The sequence below is a fragment of the Coenobita brevimanus genome, chromosome 19 (genome assembly GCF_032717465.1).
Source record: "Coenobita brevimanus isolate Jiangsu-jjx chromosome 19, ASM3271746v2, whole genome shotgun sequence".
Taxonomy (NCBI): Eukaryota; Metazoa; Arthropoda; class Malacostraca; order Decapoda; family Coenobitidae; genus Coenobita; species Coenobita brevimanus.
In genome coordinates this window covers 1,980,929-2,005,677 of record NC_136972.1, presented here as the reverse complement: position 1 = coordinate 2,005,677, position 24,749 = coordinate 1,980,929, and the positions used below count along the sequence as shown (strand labels likewise).

Below are 24,749 nucleotides of genomic sequence, written 5' to 3'. Positions count from 1 at the left end.
TTTTTCTTTTTTTAATCCTATGAAATAATCTGCATTGTTTTACTGACAAATTTTGCTATAAAGTCGACACACCTGTGCTCAAACCTGAGTGCTTGACTGAAACAGGTAAATATCTTACCCAGCATCCTAACCAACCAACTCACTAACATCTTGTAGCTTTTAACTAAGTTTATTAATGTATTATGGTGCAAAAAAGACTTATATATTTTAATAAAGAACTTATGTGATTGCATATAATTGTTGATACTGATGAAAAATTTATGTACTACTAGTAGGGGTACCCGGCGTTGCCCGTGCCAAAAGGGCGAACACTAATCTCACTTGTTCTAGTTCAATCTTTCTACTCCAGAAAGATCATGTACAGTACCTCTTGTGCTTTTGAAAAGGGATTATAAGAGGTTCAGGAACTTTCTGTTTCAGCTTTCGCAGACTAACGCACAGTATTTGTGTGCACTTGTTTACTATTACCGATGACCTCAAATGACCTCCCACCCATCACCTCAAATGAACTCGGAAGTCAACCTCACATAGCCTATGTCTGAACAGGAGGTCATGTGAGTCTCAGTGACAAAAATTAGGCTGCTGGGTCCAGTCGTTCGAGCGTGCATTATCGGTAACCTCAAATGACCTCCAACCGGTGGCCTCAAATGACCTCGGAGGTCAACTTCACAGTCTATGTCCGAACTGGAGGTCACGTGAGTCTCCATGCCAAAAATTGGGCTGCAGGAGTGCCCTGTGTTGCCCTGGTCAAAAAGGCAAATACTCTACCAGTGACCTCAAATGACCCAGATCTGGATTATGACCCCTCTACAACCATCCTCAGGTCACCCTGATTCAGAATATATATGGGTCTGGGGGTCTCTGGTCCATGGTTTGGGCGTGATTGAAGGAAAAACAAACAACGCAGCTTTCATATACAGTATCTGTGTTTAGGGTGGTCCATTTTTTTTTTTTTTTCCTCCAAAAATTTCTCTACAAGGTTGTTTTCATGTCTCACAGTCTGTATAGCCTTTCTGCAAAATTCTGTGCTATTCTGTGAAAAATTAGAGGTCACCCAACTTGGCACTATTCCTGCATTCAGCTACTTTGGTTCAGAAAACAGTGACTGATTTTCATAACGCACATAACCTTTATTGCTACTTTCATTCCAAAATACATATCTAAATGTGACCATGAAGTTCTTTCATCAATTGGGTTACATTCCACCCATCAGTGTTTTCTTGGATGCTATGGGCAACTGCTTTCGGTGGCTGGCCACGAGTTGCAGAGATACTGTTTCTGGTCTTCGTTTTGGGTCAAGGTGGTATTGTAACGCTCGATCAGAGTGATAAGACGCTCCGCTACGTCATGAACTTCAAATAAGCTGTCAGGTGCTGAGACCGGCTCTTCATGTGGCGTGAATGGCCATTCCTTCTGGAATTGCCTGAAGAGGCTTGTTTCAGGACTTCCTGCTGGACCAAAAGTTGTGGCAAATGCGGCAGCAAGGACAACTTCAAGAATATGATGCCAACAGGTAATCCATACAAAGCTCGTGACCCAGCGCCTCTTCAGTTCTAACACCAGCTCCACGATGCAAGCCAGTGTTTGATGCGGTCGTGTCGAAAACCAGACCTCTTATATGTGTGTCTACGTGCCATTGCATCATAATTCGAAGACATGCTTTAGCCTGAGCTTCACCTGTTCCTCTTCTAATCACTGGGACTCCAAGCAACCTCTTCTTGGCCATTGAACGTAATCAGGATTGCAACACGCTCTACATTTTTCTTATGTGCTTCAATTGCTGGAAGAAGTTTTCCATCCCAATCAACGAGAACAGGTTCTTCTACCGAGAATGATTCCATATTTTCTTGAGCTACTTGTTTCTGCCCACTTTCTCTGTACTCACGAATTGAAGTCCGAGAACACGTCACCCTGGATAGATCGTGTCCTAATGCCTGTACTACAGCACCTGTTATGGAAGCTTCATTCCTGTCTGAAACATTTGTTCTATCCAATGCTCCGATAACTTCTGACGATTTGAAAATGTTAATGGTGTCATCCTTTTTTAAAACGTTTCGAGTGAGGAGCTTCAGTTAGAGAATGAGTGCTACCAACAGGTTTAAATTCACCTTCGTCTTCTGTAGAGGAGGATGAGTCTATCTATCTATCTATCTATAGCCCGACGCCCTAATCCCTCAAAGGATGGCCGCAGACACAACGCGTCCAAGTCGCTCTGTCACCCACCATTTGCCTACCCTCCCCCTAACCCACTCCCCCCTCCCTCATATACCTCTCAACTCCATCCCTCCACCTCATCCTCGGTCTTCCCCTCCCTCTCCCTCCCTCCACTTCACTTACATACACCCTCTTAGTCAGTCTTTCATTCTCCATTCTCTCCACATGTCCAAACCACCTCAGTGTATTTCTCCTAATCTTCACAACCACATAAACATCCACCCCACAGCGTTCCTTCACTTCTTCATTCGTCAACCTGTCCCTCCATATCACTCCACATGCTCCTCTCAAGTAACTCATTTCCACTGCTCTCACTCTTGACTTGCTCCCCTCCAGCAAGGTCCATGCCTCGCTTCCGTACATCAGGATAGGGATCACAATACTATCATGCAGTGACTTCTTAACTTCCACAGTATCCTCCCTATTTCTCATCACAGCTTTCAGTGAACCAACAACATTCCTTCCCTGCTGTACCCTTTCAAGCACTTCATCCCCCAAAGTTCCATCCTTACTCATCACACTACCCAAGTACTTGAATGCACTCACATTCTCCATATCCTCACTATCCAACCTCACTGTGCATTCTATTACTTCATTCCTCTCAAACACCATAACTTTACTCTTGTTTACATTAACTTTCAGATTCCTCTTCCTACACACTGTCCCAAATTCATTCACCAAACCTTGCAACTCCCATTCATCTTCACTCAACAATGCTGTATCATCAGCAAACAGCAACACCGGAATCTTCCACATCTCACCCTCATTCGCTAGAGCCACCCCCATATCCACTGCCCTACCTTGCACCTCCTTTACAACCCCATCCATGTATATATTAAACAGCCAAGAAGACATCACACAACTCTGTTTCAGTCTCACACTGAGATCAAAGAACTCGCTCAGCTCACCATACACTCGTACCGTAGCCCTAGCTCCTTCGTACATACCAGGTACTCTTCACAGCACTCAACAATTTCCCCTTCACTCCATATGTTCTTAATACCTTCCACATACCTTGCCTATCTATTCTGTCATAAGCTTCCTCCAAGTCCATGAAGGCAGCATACACTTTCTTTCCCTTCTCTAGATACTTCTCCACTAAACATCTTAGAACAGATATTTGATCTAAACACCCTTTTCCCTTCCTAAATCTCCCTTGTTCATCTCTAACTAGCCCCTCTGTTATATGCCTATCAGTAAGTATTCTACCATATATTTTTCCAGTCACACTAAGAAGGCAAATACCCCTATGGTTACCACAAACTTATCTCTCCCCTTTTCCTTTGTATAAAGGAACAATTATACCTGATTTCCAGTCCTCTGGAACCCTTCCCTTTTCCCAAGCCAATCTACACAATTTCCATATCCACTCCACTACAATCTCACCCCCATACTTCAGCATTTCACCACACACTTCATCAATTCCTGGGGCCTTTCCCAACTTGATCTTCTTCATTGCTTCCACTACTTCCACCCTACTGATCTCTTCCTCCCTTCTCTCATCTCTTCTTCTCCCAGCCATTCCCCAACCACTTATAGTCACACTGCTCTCACTCTTTACATTCAACAAATCCTCAAAGTGCTCCTTCCATCTCCTCAATTTCTCTCTCTTCTCCACCAACAATCTATTATTCCTATCTTTCACTCCCCTACTATTTCCCCTTTCACACCCAGCAAAAATTGTTGAGGTGTTTCCTCCTTCCAGCCTCCGCTGTTTCAATTGGTATCTATATTTTGCCATCATGTTTTTCTCGAATCTGGATCTTCTTCGTTCTTCTCTTGCAGTGGTTTCCTTATCAATGCCAGCCATGCCACAAGAATGGACATTTTCCCATTGCATACATAAGAATTTCTGATCTTCCTCGTTGGCAATGGTGCTCATGGCATCATTAGCTGAGATGTCGAAGAGTTCCACAGCTTCTGCTTTAAAGATATATTCGTCCTTTTTTTTTTCGCGATCACTTTTCCTGGTCCTATGCTTGTTTAGTGCGAGGTAGCGATAGAAAAACTTTGAAAGTTTCCGGACACAAGCATCGATCAGCTGAGTCGGGATTCGAGCCCGGTCCCAGACCTCCATAAACGCCTGACAAGTCAGATTCAAACTAGTTGGTATTGTTTGCGCTTGATCAACATTTGTGATACTGCACTTGGAGTGTGTCCAACCATGTAGGTATTCTGTGTCTTGGCAGGTATCCAGTTGACTTCCCTAAAAGCCACACATCAGGATTTGTTCTAGTTTCAGCCATATGACCTAAAAATGAGACACAAGTTTGGGTATTGCTTCAGGTCCAAAATCACATCAGTCTTCAAAATCACTAAATACGTTCAAATTTAATTATTTACTTTCGACCAAAAAAATATTTTTCTGATGATGATCGTATTCGTGATGAAGTCATTAAGATAAAAACACAGCAGATTGCTACATCACCTAAAATGCTTAATTGAGAAGTTAAATGCAAGTAACATGTATACGCAGGGCTCTGTTAGCTCATGATTATCATTACTTGGAATAGACTGTAGCAGGTGATGGCGACCATCATCCACTCACTTGACGTAGTGCTGCCTACTTCTTCCTTAGCCTTTATCATTTTTTCTCTTTGCCTGCCCTCCTCTCTTCCTATTTCTCCCATCTTTCCTGTCACTTCTCATTGCTTTCTTTCCCTTACAGGTGGCTTTACATTGAGTGACAAGCCAAATGGTTTCATGTAAGCCAAGAAACCATTTACAACGCTGGGTGGTAACCACATAACCAAACCTTACGTGCTCCCTACGTGTCAACAAGTGGGTTGGTGAAGGGTTAGTGCCCCTCCCCGTAAAACAAATAACTCAAAGTCAAATGACCACCCCTTACGGGATTGTGGCGTCTGGCAATAGATAGATAGATAGACAGACAGACTGTAGCACCAGTCGAGCAGGGCGGTATCCCAAGGTGGATGAAAAGCTGATGACAGGGAGAGCTGCAGCTCCCGTTTCATCAGCCTACGGGACTAGTTCCTGACCAGTCCCATTTGCTGAACTTTTTCAGTGTTTCAGTAACACAAAGAGTAGGCCAGCATGCTCTCCAATACAAGTTTCTCTAACTGTCAACACCAAACTATATACACAGTACACATTACACTTCCTTTTCAAAATTAGAGAAGAAAATGGCGACAACTAACCACGCCTCAGAGTCCCCGAGGGTGGGAGGGGGATCATAAATGTCCCCATCAACCGACCCTCTCCCGGTGACGACTCAACGAGCTGTCTGGAACCACTGTCTGACTCAATTCTTCATTTCTGCAACATTTGCAGCTTTTCCTCTAACTTTCGCTCTGTTGAGCACCACCTCTCCTCCTCTAAACCTCATGTTCTCTTCCTAACTGAGACTCAGCTGTCTGAGGCAACTGATAGCAAACCCTTTTCTGTATCCTCCTATTTTCTCTATACTCATTTCAAAGCCAAAGGTGGCTGTTGTGTATATATACGCAACGACTTATGTTGCTCTCGTATCCCTGAACTTGATTCTTCTGAATTCTCTACTCTCTGGCTTCGGCTTTCCTGTCATTCTCTGACTAAATATATCTGCACTGTTTACTTATCCCCTAATTCTACTGACTATGAAAAATTCTTTAACTGTCTTACTTCTACGATGGAACACATTCTATCCATTTCTCCTTTCTCTAAAATCTCCATTCTAGAAGATTTCAATGTTCACCACCACCTTTTGCTCTCCTCTCCTTTCACTGATCCACCTGGTGAACACGCCTACATCTTTTCTATCCTTAATGACCTAGAGCAGCTTGTACAGCTCCCTACCCATATCCTTGACCACTTTGGAGAAAGCTCCAACATACTTGACCTCTTCCTTACAACTAATCCTTCTACTTACACTGTTAACCTTTCCTCTCTGTTAGGCTCCTCCGATCACAAGCTTATTACCGTTACCTGTCCTATCGCTCCAGTACGGCCTGTGGACCCTCCGAACAAGCGTCGATTGTGGGACTTTGGAGCTGCAGATTGGGAGGCCCTCAGGCAGTACTTCTTTGATTTTCCCAGGAATGACTATTGCTTCCATGGACGGGAGCCATCTGAGTGTGCCTCACGCATTACGGAGGTTATTCTCTCGGGCATGGAAGCATACATTCCTTTCTCATAGCCTCTGACTAATGCAAGAAAGCCTTGGTTAAATCACGTTTGTTCTAATGCTGTCCACAACAAGGCGAGGGGCTATAAAAGGTACCAGAGCCAACCTACCCCTGAATCTCATCTTTTTTATGTTTCTGCCTGGACTCGTCCTAAGTCTATTCGCTTTGCTAAAAATAATTTCATATGTACTAAATGCTTCCAGCTCTCCAACTCGAATTCTTCATGCTCCTTCTGTCACCATGCCAAAATCCTTTCTAACAAATTTACCTCATCATCCTTCCCTCCTCTTTTCCACCCTGATGGCTCTGTAGCTATTTCGTCTGCGGATAAAGCAGATCTCTTTGCTCAGACTCTCTCCTCCAATTCTATCTTAGACGATTCCGGTGCTGTTCCTCCATCACTTCCCCTCTCCTACTTCCTCATGGCTGACATTAAAATTTCTTCAGCTGATGTATTTTCCACCATCACAGGCCTCAATACTAACAAGGCATATGGGCCTGATGTAGTCCCTCTTGTTGTCCTCTTGAACTGTGCTTCTGTGCCTACACCCTGCCGAGGTAAACTCTTTCGCCTATGTCTGTCAACTTGTGCCTTTCCTTCTTGCTGGAAGTTTGCTTTCATTCAGCCAGTCCGAAAGAAGGGTGACGATTCCCAACCCTCTAACTATCGTCCAATTCCTTTAACATTATGTGTCTCAAAAGTTTTCGAGTCTACTCTTAACTGAAATATTTTAAAGCATCTTTCCTATCACAAACTTCTTTCTGATCGTCAATACGGGTTCCGTCAGAGACGCTCCAATGGCGATCTTCTCACCTACCTTTCAGACTCCTGTTCATCTTCCTTTCGGGTCTATGGCGAAAGCTTTGCCATTGCACTTGACATCTCAAAGGCTTTCGATCGAGTCTGGCATAAACCTTTAATTCCAAACTGCCCTTTTGCGGTTTCTATCCTTCTATCTGTGCCTTTCTCTATAGCTTCCTTTCTGGTCCTTCTACGGCCGCTGTTGTAGATGGCCATTGTTCTTCTCCTAGACATATCAACAGTGGTGTTCCACAGGGCTCTGTCCTATCACCAACTGTCTTCCTTTTATTCATCATATATATATATATATATATATATATATATATATATATATATATATATATATATACAGTATATATATATATATATATATATATATAGAGACACTATATATATATATAGATATATATATATATATATATATATATTCCTTGTATTAAATAATATATATATATATATATATATATATATATATATATATATATATATATATATATATATATATATATATATATATATATATATATATTCCTTTAATTAAATTTTTTATATATATATATATATATAATACCGTATTTATATATTATTTTTAATATATATTTGGACGACCTCTAATTTTTATTAAATCATGCTATAATTTCGCTCATAGCTTTGCCAGTCCATATGGACAAAAAGAATGTTTGTGGAGAATGTCCATGACCACTTCGATTTTTTTACTTACTACGTGTTTATAAATGGACAAACAGGCTGTCATATTTTTGAATATTTAAGTTTATTACACGAAACGGGGTCTCTGGCGGCGCGTATCTTCCTGTCACATTCCAGTACGATTTTATGCCATAACCAGGTGACGAACGCCTGGCGTGAAAAACAAATATATTTATGGTATGAAAAACAGGAACGTCAGACGTTCACTTTCGGCAATACCGGCGTTTAATTTTTTATAGTATGGTCCATCGCCACACTCTGTGACTCCATCCATAGGGATCTCTCTTGTCCAGTCTTCAGGGTGTAACTATTCCTTCCCTATGTGTCTGCAGACAGGAACGATTGACTTGCTTCAGCAATAAGTTTTGTGGCCTTCCCCTTGGTCTCCTTCCCAGGTTGACTCCTTCAGATATCATCCCATGAGTAGGGTAAACTTCAGGGAAACACGCCAAGTATTCACATAACTGAAACTGACATTCTGGTAAAATGAGCAAAATAGATCTTGAGTCCGTTTCATGGAGTAATCGCTTATTGTATATTTGGTCATACCAGGGATATCCCTTGATTCTATGACGGCACTCTGTACCAAAGGAATCAATTCGTTGGTCCAAGGCACCATTAATTATTCATGTCTCAGCGATAAAGTAAGAAAAAGCACCGGCGCCCTGAAGATGTGGATTTTTGAGCTTTTGCACAAATATCGATAATGCCAAATACTCAGAATGAGTGCATTCATAACACCATAGACCAGAGCAATGGGCCAAGGGATATTATCTTCCGACTTACCGCTATTATGGATCACACTACCAAGATAAGCAAATGTTTCTAAGAATTTTCCGTCGTCATCACGTGCCTGCCTAGACAGTAATGCTTCATCCAACAAGCCAACGAATGCCTAGACTCTGGTCTTGGACGAGGATATATTTAGTCCCAGTGGCTTCAGATGCCTCGACAGCACTCAGGAGTGTTCCAGCAACTCCACAAGAATGAATACATCCTTAGGAACGTAAGGGTCAGTAACTGTAAAATTACCAATCGATATTCCACAGAGAGAGATTGTTCAGGTGCTTGAGGATGCGAAAGTGGATGTATGTGGAATAACGAAACAAAATGGAGAGGAGAAAGTGTGAGAGAATGGGAGTATGGATGGGGTATATGTGCAGGAGTAGGTGAGAATGAGAGGGCAAAGGAAGGAGTATGTATAGTTGTGAGTAAAAGATGGAAGAGGAGCATAAGACAGTATGGATCAGTTGGATCAAGGATTGTGTGGGTAAAGTTGAAAGTTGGAATACAAATGTGGGCGATTGTATGTGTGTATGCGCCAACGCAAGATCGTGCTAGAAGAGTAAGAGAAGAGTTCTGAACAAATGTAGAAGTGTGCATGGAAAAGTTTGGAAGGAATGGTAGAGTGTTTTTGATTGGTGATATGAATGGTAAAGTTGGGAATGTGAAGGTGGATGGAATAGTTGGTGAGTGGGGTGTGCCTGCTGAGATAGATGAGAATGGGAGTGCGTTAGTGGACATTTGTGCTGGGAGGGGGTTGGTGATAGCCAATACCATCTTCAGGCATAAAATGATCCACAGGTATACATGGCGAGTGATGAGAAGGGTGGGTGGTGAATTGAGTGAAAGGAAGGCAATGATTGATTATGTGTGTGTGGATGAAAGGATGCGAAGATGTATATTGGATGCAAGAGTTTATAGAGGTTGGGGGAGTGGACTTTCTGACCACTACTTGGTGGTGGCCAGAGTTAAAGTTCAAGTAAGATGGAGGAAGAGAAGAAGGGAAGGACGAGAGGAAGGAGTAGTTGCAAGGAGAGTGGAAAGGTTACAAGAGGATGAGAAAAAGGCAGAGTATAAGAGAGAAGTGGAGGAACGATTGGGCAAATATGAGTTGGAGCAGATGGGGGACGTGGAGGGTGTGTGTAGAATATTTACAGAAGAAATATGTGCAGCATGTGATGTGGTGTGTGGAAGGAAGAGAAGACGGAGGGGGGTGCAAGGAACAGCGTGGTGGACTGAAGAGGTGAAACGGGCTGTGGCACAAAAGAAGAAAGCATACAATGAATGGATGAGAAGTAGGGGCGTGGAAGAAGTTGAGAGGCGGAAGAGAGAGTTATATGTAGAAAGAAAGAGAGAGGTGAAAAGATTAGTAAGAGAGAGTAAGAAGAGAGTGGATGAGGAATTTGGAAGGAATTTGAGTGTAAAGTGGAGGGACTGTAAGAAAATGTTCTGGAAAGAGGTGAAAAGAGTAAGACAGGGTGGAAGTGAAGTTAGCAGGGGAGTGAAAGATAAAAATGGTAGATTACTAGTGGAGAAGGGAGAAAAAGTGAGCAGATGGAGAGAACACTTTAAGGAATTGTTGAACGTGGAGGATGGAAGTAATGCGAGTATAAGTGGCTGGGGAATGGCTGGAAGGAGGAGGGAGGTGAGAAGACAGGAAGAAATCAGTAGGATAGAAGTTGTGGAAGCAATGAAGAAAGTTAAATCAGGGAAAGCCCCAGGAATTGATGGAGTGTGTGGTGAAATGCTGAAGCATGGGGGAGAGATAGTAGTAGAATGGATGTGGAAGATGTGCAGATTGGCCTGGGAGGAAGGTAGAGTCCCGGAGGATTGGAAGTCAGGTATAATTATTCCCTTGTACAAAGGAAAAGGGGAAAAAGAAGTGTGTGGTAATCATAGGGGCATTTGTCTTCTTAGTATAATAGGAAAAGTATATGGTAGGATACTTATTGACAGAGTTAGAGAAAGAACAGAGAAATTAGTTGGAGAAGAACAGGGAGGCTTTAGGAAGGGAAGAGGTTGTGTAGATCAGATATTCATTCTCAGATCTTTAGTGGAAAAGTTTCTAGAGAAGGGAAAGAAGTTGTATGCGGCTTTCATGGATTTGGAGAAAGCATATGACAGGGTGGATAGACTAGGATTGTGGAAAGTGTTAAGAATATATGGAATAGATGGGAAGTTGTTGAATGCTGTGAAGAGTATGTACGATGGTGCGAAGGCTGCAGTGCGTGTGGATGGTGAACTAAGTGAATTTTTCTCTTCGAAAGTTGGGTTGAAACAGGGATGTGTCATGTCTCCATGGTTGTTCAATCTGTACATGGATGGGGTAACAAAAGAGGTACAAGGTAGGGTAGTGGATGTTGGAGTGGCCCTGGTGAGAGAGGATAGTGTTTGGAAACTCCCTGTACTGTTGTTTGCAGATGATACCGTGTTGTTGAGTGAAGACGAAGGGGAGCTGCAAGGCTTGGTGGATGAGTTTGAGAGAGTGTGTAAGAAACGGAATCTAAAGGTGAATGTAGGGAAGAGTAAAGTGATGGTCTTTGAGAGAGGTGAAGTCAGTGAATGTACAGCGAGGTTGGATGGTGAGGAATTGGAAAATGTGAGTACGTTTAAGTACCTGGGTAGTGTGATGAGTAAGGATGGAGGTTTGGAGGGTGAAGTGCTTGAAAGGGTACAGCAGGGAAGAAAGGTTGCTGGTTCTTTGAAAGCAGTGATAAGAAACAGGGAAGTGAGCATGGAAGTGAAAAAGTTACTACATGACAGTATTGTGATACCAACTCTAACGTACGGAAGTGAAGCTTGGACGTTGTTGGAAGGACACAAGTCAAGAGTGAGAGCAGTGGAAATGAGTTATTTAAGAGGAGTCTGTGGAGTCACATGGAGAGACAGGCTGACGAATGAGGATATAAAGGAGCGTTGTGGTGTTGATGTGGATGTGATAGGAAGCGTTATGAGGAACACACTGAGGTGGTATGGCCATGTGGAGAGGATGGAGGGTCAAAGACTGACGAAGAGAGTGTATGTGAGTGAGGTGGAGGGGGAAAGAGGGAGGGGGAGGCCGAGGATGAGATGGAGAGATGGGGTGGAGAGGTATATGAGAGAGGTGGGTGTGAGTTGGGAGCAGGGGAGTGAAATGGCGGGGGACAGGGCGACTTGGAGGCGATTTGTTTGTGGCCACCCCAAACGGGATTGAGGCGTCTGGCAATAGATAGATAGATAGATAGATATTCCACAGTAACTCTGACTGACAGCCTGATCCAGCACCCAATCCATGCATGTGCTGACGTGGCAAGGGCTCATCCTTGTCTCACTCAGGATCTTACCAGAGAGAAATCTTGTCTCCCCCCGCCCTTGCCCCCCCCCTCCCCCATACACACATTTGACAGCAATGTCAATATTTAATTTCAAGTCAGCTATCGGCTGAAATTTTCCCGTGGGGATCCGATGGAACCACGGGAGTTCCCAGTAGCACCAGCCGATTTGCTGATTCAAACACCTTCATGAGACTGACATAGGAAGCGAGTAATCATTAATGAAACTGATGCCCGCATGCCATGAGAACTCGAAATGCTAGGATCCGGTCAACAGTAGACTACTTGGACGTGAATCCGAAATACTCAGGCCTTTGAAACTTCAACAGATGGACTGGGATACACGTCAATAGCACATGAGCAGGAACCCTGCTTGGCACACTGAACAACACGGTAATTACTGCAGTCACGTTTGCCTTATTTCCCATGCCAGAGAGGGATAAAAGAACTCACGTCTACTCTGGCGGAATGCATTCATGAGTAAGTCAGTTATACACCTAAAGATACTTCACTGTTCAACAGGATCCTCCACAACAATGAGGACCTCAAACCAAAATGAGACTGCTAATGCATACTCATAAGCACACATCGTTTTCCTGAGTTTCTTTTAATGAAACCTCTTTAAATGGCATCATTCGGGCCTCTCAGTTTTGATTTTCAGCCTTTAAGTAGGAACAAGACTGTGAACAGCAACCTTCCTGAAACTCCTACAATTCTGAATGATTCTCAATCGAGTACCTTTCAGGAATGTGGTCAGTCGCCTTAGCAGCACCTCCGGCATAGGAAAACCAAGTCCAGCAATAAAGATCAGGCCAGTGAAACAAAGATCAAGAATTTCAGTGTTTACAGGATTATGTGATATCCACAATAAGACAATGTGAAACTTTTGGTTCCAAAACCCCGAGGACCTACACGTTCCTTGAATCCTACTTTGACAGTGTCACGAGCTGAACTGAAGTCGTACAAGATCAACAACATATCCCATAAGAAGCAGTGTCCACAACTGAGTCGAGTTTGGCATAAAATAGCTCTTTCTTTTCAAGATCACTCATTTCAACAGGAGCATACACTGCAGTATGAGTGATGTAGCTCAAAGTGTGTTTCAACCTCACCAACATCATACATTCATCAACTGAGTTAGGCATAAAACAGCTCTTTCTTTTCAAAATCACTCATTTCAACAGGATCATACACTGCAGTAAGAGTGATGTAGCTCAGAGTGTGTTTCAGCCTCACCAATATCATACATTTATCAACTGGGGTAACCCTGTCAACAGAAGAGGCAAATTTAGTAGAAATCGTCATAGCACTTCCCTTAATATGGACAGCTTTGTCACAACCAGACAGTAATATGTGTGACTTTAACCATTTATGCGGCCATAGTCAAACCGTTTCACCTCATAGAGTGCAGCAGTGCCTACTCTCAGTCGCCAGATCACTCGTGACAATAAAGGCAGTTGATCATGCTCTGAAAGCCTTAGAACATTCGAAACTCCCACCTGAAGTGCCCCTCAAAGACTAAACCCGCGTGTGGAACTTTGGACTCGTGGGTCCCCCGTATCACCATGACGTCCATTAAAAAACAGGACTGGGGCGAGGAGGTTCTTTCTTTACATCCTGCAGCTGGCGTCCCGAAGGCTTTACTCAGAAGCCATTATTATAGGAGTCAGCCTAACAGGGCTCCAAGAGTTCTGCCTTGCCAGCATCTGAGGAGGGATCCACCAGGAAATCTGGATCAGGGTCAGCCGAAACCATTTCACCCGAGTCCCCCCTCCCAATTTTTGTAGCTTTTTTGCGAAGATGGGGTGCAAACCTCTTACCAACCTCCCAAGTCAGAGGAGGGACTAGCGTATGAACAGGGTTTCTGTAGCCCTAAACACTTGGTCTGACTATCCGGGTCTGGAATCAGTTTTCCTTCTCCTTGGTGGACTGCCAATCGCTAATACACAAGACAAATCAAGTGAACCAGTAGTGCTAAAAACTATCACATATAAACTTTTGGGCAAGAATAAAGTACTTTCAGTCTTATTCCATCCGATAACAAATATATGAACTTAAAGGGCGTCTCCTCAGTCTAAGTATTAAGAATTCAACATTTCAACTCTCGGTTCAAATATATCATAAATGGTTTTGTAGACTTTGTAGCATGTTTTATTAGCAAGTTGTGGTGCATTTTGCACTTCAGTATCTCTTGCTTGTTACTGATGCAAACTATATTGATGTTAAAATGATGCAAGTAGTGAAAAGAGGTATGGTGATCCGTAACACGCAAAATTAATTGTAAAGGAAATTTGCTACGTAGCCTGCTGTGCCACGTATTATACGGCCTTGATCACTTACATTCCTTGCTTATGTTTGCTGGTATGACGTCAAGAACTGATTGTTGTCCTTTGTGTTGGAATTCGTAGCTGAACGTTTTTTTGTTTCTGGTAACACAGGCGTGGTGAATGGCGGTAAGATCTTGGCATACGGTGAAGAGGGCGTCAGTTATCATCTGTTAGAGAAGATAGATTGAAGTTAGATTACGCCCATCAATTACCTAATGTTTCAATCGCTAAAGCTCAATAGTCCTAAATGCCACACATTTCCTCCTGTCACTACTTTGGCATTATTACCTACTGTCCATATTAAAGATAATGTTAGAGCTTTCCCATTTGGGACAAGGGTGGTGGTATAAGTGAGACGTTTGTATGACGTCGGTGGGTCTTGTGGAAGATAAGTAAAGTCTGTTGTAATGCAATTTAAATCATTCCCCTGATTCCATATCCCAGCCTGGGATCGAACTTGTGTCCTATCCGACAGCAGAATACTTCTGCAATCACTCAAACTCCACCTTTCATACATCAATGCCATCACTGATGGTTGCTTTGGATTCAATTATTAATTTATTTTTTTTACGTTTACTGAGACTGAAACAAGAGAAGCGAGAGAAAATATAATTTCTAAAATAGAATTCCACTACTCATGCATCTACTTTCACAAAAGTGGCACGTCTGTTACTTTCATCTCTAATGCATAAAAGAGGAAGACATCAAACCTTCTCCTTGGGATGATTAGCTGACAGAGGAAGATAAGAAACTAGAGAGTTCGAATATCTGACGAATTGTTGTCCCTAATTTTATATTGGCTCTACTTCACTGAATAGAAAAAGGATAAAGTGAAAACGTTGAAAACAGAACTGTTGTTGTATTATTACCTGGGTGACCTGTTCAATATTGTCTCTTGTGACGTGTGTGCCTCCAAGGTAGTACTGGTACACCTCCCTGGTTAAGCTCTCTCTATCAGGGATGTCTTCTGTGAGGCCAATTGTGGTGGGTCCAATCACAGAGAAGTTATCCTCAACTGCTTTCGTAACATTTTCTAAGGCGTACAGTTCTGAGGATAGAAACACGATGGAGAAGACTGTGAGTAGATACACAAGTCACTTATGCATAAGGGAAATACTTTATGAAGGTGGCAGGCATCCTCCTGTGTACGATCTCCCAGTATGAAGTATTTCGTCTTAACGAAATTCAACATTCGTCGCCCCTTTTCCAACAAGTGATCAGCCACTTGTGTGGATCAGATTTTAATTCCTAGGTCTTTTGTGGAAAAGTTTCTATGGGATGGAAAGAACCTGCTGCCTTCATGGATCTGGAGAAAGAATATGGCACAGTGGGTTGACAAAGAATGTGGAAAATATTAAGAACATATGGAGTATATGGGAAGTTGTTGAATCCCATGAGAAGTATGTATGAGGGTGTTAAGGCTGCAGTGCGTGTGGATAGTGAACTGAGACATTTTTTCCATCTGGATGTTGGACTGAAGCAGCTATGTGTCATCTCTCCATGACTGTTCCATCTGTATATGGATGGGGTTATACAAGAGGTGCAAGCTAGGGCAGTGGAGGTTGGAGCGGCCCTCATGAGAGAGGGCAGTGTTTGGAAACTTCTTGTGCTGTTGATTGCAGATGATACTGTATTGTTAAGTGAATACGAAGGGGAACTGCAAGTCTTGGTGAATGAATTTGGGAGAGAGTTTAAGAACAGAATCTGAAGGTGAATATAGGGAAAAGTAAAGTTACGATCTTCGAGAGAAATGAAATCACTGAATGTGCAGTGAGGCTGGATGATAAGGGAAAGGAAAATGTGAATGCATTAATTTAAGTTCATGGGTAGTGTAATGAGTAAGGATGGAAGTTTGGAGGATGAAGTGCTTGAAAGGGTGCAACAAGGAAGAAAGGTGCATGGTTCTTTTAAAGCAATGATAAGAAATAGGAAAGTAAGCAAAGGAAGTTAAAAAGTTGCAGCATGATTGTATTGTGATACCAACTCTAACGTATGGGAGTGAAGCCTGGACTTTGTTACAAGAACACAAGTCCTGAGAGCAGTGGAAATGAGTTATCTTGGAGGAGCATGTGGGGGTACATGGAGAGACAGACTGACGAATGAGGAAGTCTAGGAGGGTTGTGTTGTGGATGTGGATGTAATAGAAAGCGCTAGGAGAAGTACACTGTGGTGGTTTGGCCATGTGGAGAGGATGGAGACCGACAGACTGACGAGGAGAGTGTATGTGAGTGAGGTGGAGGGGGGAAGATGGAGGAGGAGGCCGAGAATGAGAAGGGGGGATGGAGTGGAGAGGTATATGAGAGAGGGGGGTGTGACCTGGGGGAAGTGCAGTGAAATGGCGGGAGACAGGGCTACATGGCGGCGATTTGTGTGTGGCCACCCTTTACGAGATTTAAGCGTCTGGCAATAGATAGATAGATTGATAGATCGGCCAGTTGTCTGTTTAAGGAACACCATCCTGGAGAAATACTAAGTTTAGCAGGAATATTCCAGACCACAACCAAAACAATTATCACCTCGGGTGAAAGTGTGCCTGAATTATCCTCATTAGGGAGTTTGCATTACAGTTCTAAATGAAAAATCATATCTTTTCAGCTCTGATATAGCAAAAAAAAAAAAGGTGCAATGTGTGAACAGGTATGTAACAGTACTGATCACCTGACTACTGGACGAAAGGTGGATGGCAAAGAGGCCATAAAAATACCTAACCACTAAACAATACCTGGATCAACTCAGTTCAAAGTTAGGCCATATTCCTTCAATGTGATGTTCGCATTCTCGATTCGAAATCTCGGCCTTTGGGGAGGCTAATTCAACAAAGTTTTTTGTCCATCAGCCCATTCGTCCGCATTGTTTAGTTCGAATTTATGGACCGATCTTCACGACTGAGGTGTCAAATGAATCCTCTCCTGCTGACGGTGTGCACTCGTCTTAGTGGTCGACAGTTCGGGTCAACTCCAAGGTCACAATGTCCGATAAAAAGGTATGAGCCAATCAGTGGGATTCCCCTTGTGACGTCATGTGTACGTCACAGCTAGCCAACCAACCAACCTCTCTGTCTTGCTCGCCCTCCACTCATCCACATTATACTTAAGTATTTATTTATTAATTAATTAACAACAACCATCACCTCTGAGACTTGCTTGTTCTCCACCCACTCATATTTTATTTAAGTAATTACTTGATTAATTCGATTTTAAAGAGAGAGAGAGAGAGAGAGAGAGAGAGAGAGAGAGAGAGAGAGAGAGAGAGAGAGAGAGAGACAGAGAGAGAGAGAGAGAGAGACTCCTTTTCTCCTGTGGAGTTAAAGTAAACTGCAAACAGAACGTAAAAAAAGCCGTAAGTTGTGGTGAAAAAACTATAGAGTTGGGAGTGTTTGCAAGTATCCGTTGGCGAAATTTCTGAAGGTCTGTTTTACAGGTTGTATACTAATGATCTGATTCCGCGTTAGGTTATTCCTTTTGTCAGTTCATCCTTCACTAATGCAAGAAACTTTGTGATAGTGTTATGTTGTATTGCTTGTGTTCTTTTTCTTACTGGTTGTTGTTGAGTTCGATTACATAGTCTGATTTATTAAGACTATAAGTGTAGCTAGACGCATTTCCGTGTATTTGTCCATCGTGTCCCCATAGTATTATAAAAGCAAACCTACTTTTTCTTGGTGAAGTCTTTGAATGACTCAGTTACCCATAACTACTATTCAGGATTCTGAGTGGCATTTAGATAATCCATGATTACCACTGTGCAGGCAGTACCTGATTTCGATGCTCATATTTAGAAGCCCTGAACGGATAAAATGTACTTAACATATATGAACGGATAAAATGTACTTAATATGTATCAAAATAAAAAGTAAAAAAAAAAATCCCTATATCATGTATGCCGTAAATATTTCAAAAACAAAAGTGGGTGGGGGTTAGCATGCACTGTACCATCGTCCCTCAGTTTCAGTCCCTTCAACTCTTTGGTAATTTTATTCGTCTATTCATGGTACCTCAGACAATTTTAAACCCGAAATGATATCCTGTTCTGAAGGGGATAGCGAAGGGATACGTAAGCCCTGTATTTCAAAACCCATCATTAACCTGGATTCATTTGCTTGGTAGCTGCAAGAATAAACTAGAAAAGGATAACCCAGCATAAAGGGGTTAAGGATACGATCGGTTAACCTGAGACAATGCATACATTCAACAATTTCCATGCAATGCTTACGAAGCGAGAAGAAAGAGCCTTCGTCCTTGGTAGTGCCTGACATGAGGTCCACCTTGGTGATTTTGCCTTCTCTCATCAGCCTTCCAGGCTCGGCAGGCAGGTACACCCCGTCCACTCTGGGTGCCATAAGCAGTGGCAGCAAGGACCAGTCCTGCCAATGATAACATATTCATACTTCTATCAGCAGCAATATATATTAGTGAACTTGTCAGCACCAACACATATTAGTGCTCCTGTCAACAACAAAAACACATACTATCGTTTCCAGTCTCAGTCATAGAATCAACTTCGGCCACCTCTACAATCCTCTCCTGAAACCCCAGTCTTCCCTTTCCCGATTATACAAGCAACATTTAGGATTTGAGAACAAATCTCACGAGTATATCAGAAAGTTTGGCTGGTAATTTTTCAGTTATGTAGATTCCATATAATGCCTCCTTTAAAGGTGACCATCCAAGCGACCATGAATCACTACTGCCCTGCCACTGTTCAATGACTTAGACCACCCTGTAAATCTGCTGAAGAGGGGGCTTGGCGACTGTGACAGTCCTAACAACAGCAACACCACCCTCAACAACAGGACACACACACACACACACACACACACACACACACACACACACACACACACACACACACACACACACACCTCTGCTGGCTCAGCAGCAGCAAGATATACTGACACGATCAATAGTTCACAGACACTTCCCTACTGGCTGTAACGACGGAAGGAGCTAGATGAAATAGTTTTGTGTGCCAATACAAAGCACACATAAAATAAACATAGGCAGGAAAGATAATCACTGCTATTAGGGGAGGAATGAGAACTGTGGAAGCAGGACACAATTCTGATAAGGGACTGTTGACGAGTTTTTGCTCGCAGTGCTACTAGTCCATACACACCGATATCATCACCACCACCACCCATGAATAATATAACAGTCTATCCCACAAGGTCAATACAGGTAACATGTTCACACATCAGGCATATTATGTGCTCACCGTCCACCCTCCTCCCTGGTTGGGAGTCACAGCCAGGTTCCGTAGTAAGAGAGAAATTCATGGTGGTGATTTAAAGCTTCTCTATACAGAACGAGTGTTAGTGTCATCGCAGTCTGCTACTCATGCATCTTGCGAACTGAAAACTACCATCATAACAATAAACAACGGTACTTCCTTTGGTGCAAAACCCTTGCTACAACTTCCCTCCAGCTACGGTCAGGATTGGAAGGGAAGTAGAAATAATGGTTCAAAAATGCAGCAGCCCTCCCCCCCAAAAAAAAAAAAATAAATAAATAAAACATCACATACTGACATTCACAAGACCAACATTGGCAGCATGTACTGACGACAATGAAAGTCCTGTCACATTTCATGGTTTCCTCTCCGTGGACTTTGAAATCAGTCTCTTGAATCCGAGGCAAATGACATTTTTGTCACTTTTTTTTTTTTTTAATATAGAAAATTGATTTGATTAATTTATTATGACCAAAGGCGACAAACATGTTACAGTGCCATGTGGCCATGTGTGAGGTGAGTACAGGGGAACTCGTGCCACGCAGGACACGCTGTCTAGATAAAACAAATTAACACCCACCAAAGTGTGGATGATGCATGAGAACATCTAGGTTATCATCCTCCAACAAATGTTTACAAGTGTCCAGTAATATGAGTCCATGTGGTAATAAATCAGAGACAAGTGGACATTGCAGGCAATAATGGTCAAGGGTGTTGGCTTTGGGTGCGTTACACAGCTTACAGGAGGAGAAATAAGGTGCGTTGCCCGCCCCAGCCACCTGCCACACAGGTCGGTAGCCCAGTCTGAGGCAGGTACACACACCACGTTATGTCGACGAACCATAACACCACTGCAACAATATCTATGGGAACGAGAGAGAAAGTGGTCATAATGTTGGACAGACGAACTGTGAGCCCTCTCAGTATTTCTATAGTGGAGAATAGGGGAACGGGCTGCTCGGCGTATTATCTGCTTGTAGCAAATGGGAGAGACATTAGTAGCATCCACAGTGGGCGGATCCAGTCCACAGGCAGTCCTTGCAAGGAGGTCAGCGGTGTTGTTGGCTGTGAGACCAATATGAGAAGGAATCCACAGAAAGTGCACCACCAGCAAACGATCACGGGCAGTGGCCAATTGACGGAGTATCTGCGTAATGAGGTATTGATATGCAGGCCTGGGAGAGGAGAGCGGCTGTGAGTCACAGATGATCAAGCCGCTGTTGTTCGTCCGTATTAATAAAGTAACTGCATCCAGCAGTCCATGTAGTTCACAATACGGAGAGCTCAACGAGGTTGGCAGTCCCCTTGAGGTGGGTCCAGACTTGGGGAAAATAGAGCACAGCCAGCACTGCCATCCTCCTGCAGGGAGCCATCGGTGTAGATATGGTGGGCTGAAGGGAGGGAAGATGAAAGCCTGGCAGTGGTCTCCAAAGCTAGCTGTTTCTGAAGTTAAGGCAGGTCAGGAGGCTGGAGTGTATGAGACAGCAGACACAGGGGTCTTGCAAGGTGGAATGACATAGTCCATCTTCTCAGCAAGCACCGGTACTTGATGTATAGCCATCAGACGTTTGAACAAACAGTATTAACAAGTGTGCGGCCACTGCAAAGCAGAGGCCTTGGTGCAGTGGGATCATGGGAAGTTCGAATGATGTGAGAGTAGTGGGGAGAAAGGTGAGGATAATCTATCTATCTATCTATTGCCAGACGCCTCAATCCCGTTTGGGGTGGCCACAAACAAATCGCCTCCAAGTCGCCCTGTCCCCCGCCATTTCACTGCCCTGCTCCCAACTCACACCCCCCTCTCTCATACACCTCTCCACCCCATCCCTCCATCTCATCCTCGGCCTCCCCCTCCCTTTTCCCCACTCCACCTCACTCACATACACTCTCTTCGTCAGTCTTTCACCCTCCATCCTCTCCACATGGCCAAACCACCTCAGTGTGTTCCTCAAAACGCTTCCTATCATATCCACATCAACACCACAACGCTCCTTTATATCCTCATTCGTCAGCCTGTCTCTCCATGTGACTCCACATGCTCCTCTTAAATAACTCATTTCCACTGCTCTCACTCTTAACTTGTGTCCTTCCAACAACGTCCAAGCTTCACTTCCGTACGTTAGGGTTGGTATCACAATACTGTCATGTAGTAACTTTTTCACTTCCCTGCTCCCTTCCCTGTTTCTTATCACTGCTTTCAAAGAACCAGCAACCTTTCTTCCCTGCTGTACCCTTTCAAGCACTTCACCCTCCAAACCTCCATCTTTACTCATCACACTACCCAAGTACTTAAACGTACTCACATTTTCCAATTCCTCACCATCCAAACTCGCTGTACATTCACTGACTTCACCTCTCTCAAAGACCATCACTTTACTCTTCCCTACATTCACCTTTAGATTCCCTTTCTTACACACTCTCTCAAACTCATCCACCAAGCCTTGCAGCTCCCCTTCATCTTCACTCAACAACACAGTATCATCTGCAAACAACAGTACAGGGAGTTTCCAAACACTATCCTCTCTCACCAGGGCCACTCCAACATCCACTACCCTACCTTGTACCTCTTTTATTACCCCATCCATGTACAGATTGAACAACCATGGAGACATGACATCCCTGTTCCAAAACAACTTTCAAAGAGAAAAATTCACTGAGTTCACCATCCACACGCACTGCAGCCTTCGCACCATCGTACATACTCTTCACAGCATTCAACAACTTCTCATCTACTCTATATATTCTTAACACTTTCCACAATCCTTGTCTATCCACCCTGTCATATGCTTTCTTCAAATCCATGAAAGCCGCATACAACTTCTTTCCCTTCTCTAGAAACTTTTCCACTAAAGATCTAAGAATGAATATCTGATCTACACAACCTCTTCTCTTCCTAAAGCCTCCCTGTTCTTCTCCAACTAATTTCTCTGTTCTTTCTCTAACTCTGTCAATAAGTATCCTACCATATACTTTTCCTATTATACTATGAAGACAAATGCCCCTATGATTACCACACACTTCTTTTTCCCCTTTTCCTTTGTACAAGGGAATAATTATACCTGACTTCCAATCCCCCGGGACTCTACCTTCCTCCCAGGCCAATCTGCACGTCTTCCACATCAGTTCTGCTACTATCTCTCCCCCATGCTTCAGCATTTCACCACACACTCCATCAATTCCTGGGTCTTTCCCCGATTTAACTTTCTTCATTGCTTCCACAACTTCTATCCTACTGATTTCTTCCTGTCTTCTCACCTCCCTCCTTCTCCCAGCCATTCCCCAGCCACTTATACTCGCATTACTTCCATCCTCTACGTTCAACAATTCCTTAAAGTGTTCTCTCCATGTGCTCACTTTTTCTCCCTTCTCCACTAGTAATCTACCTTTTTTATCTTTCACTCCCATGCTAACTTCACTTCCACCCTGTCTTACTCTTTTCACCTCTCCAGAACATTTTCTTACAGTCCCTCCACTTTACACTCAAATTCCTTCCAAATTCCTCATCCACTCTCTTCTTACTCTCTCTTACTAATCTTTTCACCTCTCTCTTTCTTTCTACATATAACTCTCTCTTCCACCTCTCAACTTCTTCCACGCCCCTATTTCTCATCCATTCATTGTATGCTTTCTTCTTTTGTGCCACAGCCTGTTTCACCTCTTCAGTCCACCACGCTGTTCCTTGCACCCCCCTCCGTCTTCTCTTCCTTCCACACACCACATCACATGCTGCACATATTTCTTGTGTAAATATGCTACACACACCTTCCACGTCTCCCATCTGCTCCAATTCATATTTACCCAATCGTTCCTCCACTTCTCTCTTATACTCTTCCTTTTACTCATCCTCTTGTAACCTTTCCACTCTCCTTGCAACTACTCCTTCCTCTCGTCTTTCCCTTCTTCTATTCCTCCATCTTACTTGAATTCTAATTCTGGCCACCACCAAGTAGTGATCAGAAAGTCCACTCCCCCAACCTCTATACACTCTTGCATCCTTTACACATCTTCGCATCCTTTCATCCACACACACATAATCAATCATTGCCTTCCTTTCATTCAGTTCACCACCCACCCTTCTCATCACTCGCCATGTATACCTGTGGATCATTTTATGCCTGAAGAGGGTATTGGCTATCACCAACCCCCTCCCAGCACAAATGTCCACTAACGCACTCCCATTCTCATCTATCTCAGCAGGCACACCCCACTCACCAACTATTCCATCCACCTTCACATTCCCAACTTTACCATTCATATCACCAATCAAAAACACTCTCTTATTCCTTCCAAACTTTTCCATGCACATTTCTACATTTGTCCAGAACTCTTCTCTCACTCTTCTAGCACGATCTTGCGTTGGTGCATACACACACACAATCGCCCACATTTGTATTCCAAATTTCAACTTTACCCACACAATCCTTGACCCAACTGATCCATACTGTCTTATGCTCCTCTTCCATCTTTTACTCACAACTATACATACTCCTTCCTTTGCCCTCTCATTCTCACCTACTCCTGCACATATACCCCATCCATACTCCCATTCTCTCACACTTTCCCCTCTCCATTTTGTTTCAGTTATTCCACATACATCCACTTTCGCACCCTCAAGCACCTGGACAATCTCTCTCTCTTTCACCTCATCATTCGCTCCTCTTACATTCCAAGTTCCGGTTACCATGTCCTTTGTCCGGTCCTTGGTCGTCATCGTTTGGTCAGTCCTTGTCCGAGGCTTATTGTTTGTTTTTTTAGTTAGTTGTTTTCCGGGGAGGGGCACTAACCCTCCGCCAACACTTTTAGTCGCCTTTTACGACAAGCAGGGATACTGGGGGAGTATTCTTGAAAAAAAAACCCTACTCCCAGGGGTAGATAATGCTGGCACTTAATGCTGAAGTATGTAACCATGGAGTATATTCTCTCAACAAGTGGTGGAAGGTTGAGTTCAAGTTGCATGTTGACAATTCTTCAAGTTGCATGTTGACAATTCTGGTTCAGCCAGGGTAGTCCAGGATGTCTCATTACTGCGTTCTGGAACTTCTCAAGAGGTTGTAAGGTTGTTCCGGAAAGTTGACAAAGAGCAGGGGAGAGATAATCAACAACTGATCGAATGAACGCTATGTATATGGTTCATGCTACAGGAACAGACACCCCAGCGGCATAATTGGTGAGCCACTTGAGAGGTTTTAGGCGCTGCTGTAGCCGGGTCAGCAGATCCTGAACAATCAGATGCATGCGTTGTCTTGCAGGA

At 43.3% G+C, this 24,749-nt stretch overlaps 1 protein-coding gene across 1 annotated transcript in view; it reads right to left on the bottom strand.

Moving 5' to 3' along the window:
* LOC145391605 (carboxylic ester hydrolase-like) overlaps positions 1 to 24,749 on the bottom strand; it is a 73,654-nt gene that overhangs the window by 27,016 nt on the left and 21,889 nt on the right. The window contains exons 7-9 of the mRNA XM_080266149.1: positions 18,482 to 18,632; positions 15,139 to 15,344; positions 14,283 to 14,436 (exon numbers count right to left, since the gene is read on the bottom strand). Of these exons, the coding sequence (XP_080122275.1) occupies positions 14,283 to 14,436; positions 15,139 to 15,344; positions 18,482 to 18,632 (511 nt within the window). The remainder of the gene's footprint in view (positions 1 to 14,282; positions 14,437 to 15,138; positions 15,345 to 18,481; positions 18,633 to 24,749) is intronic.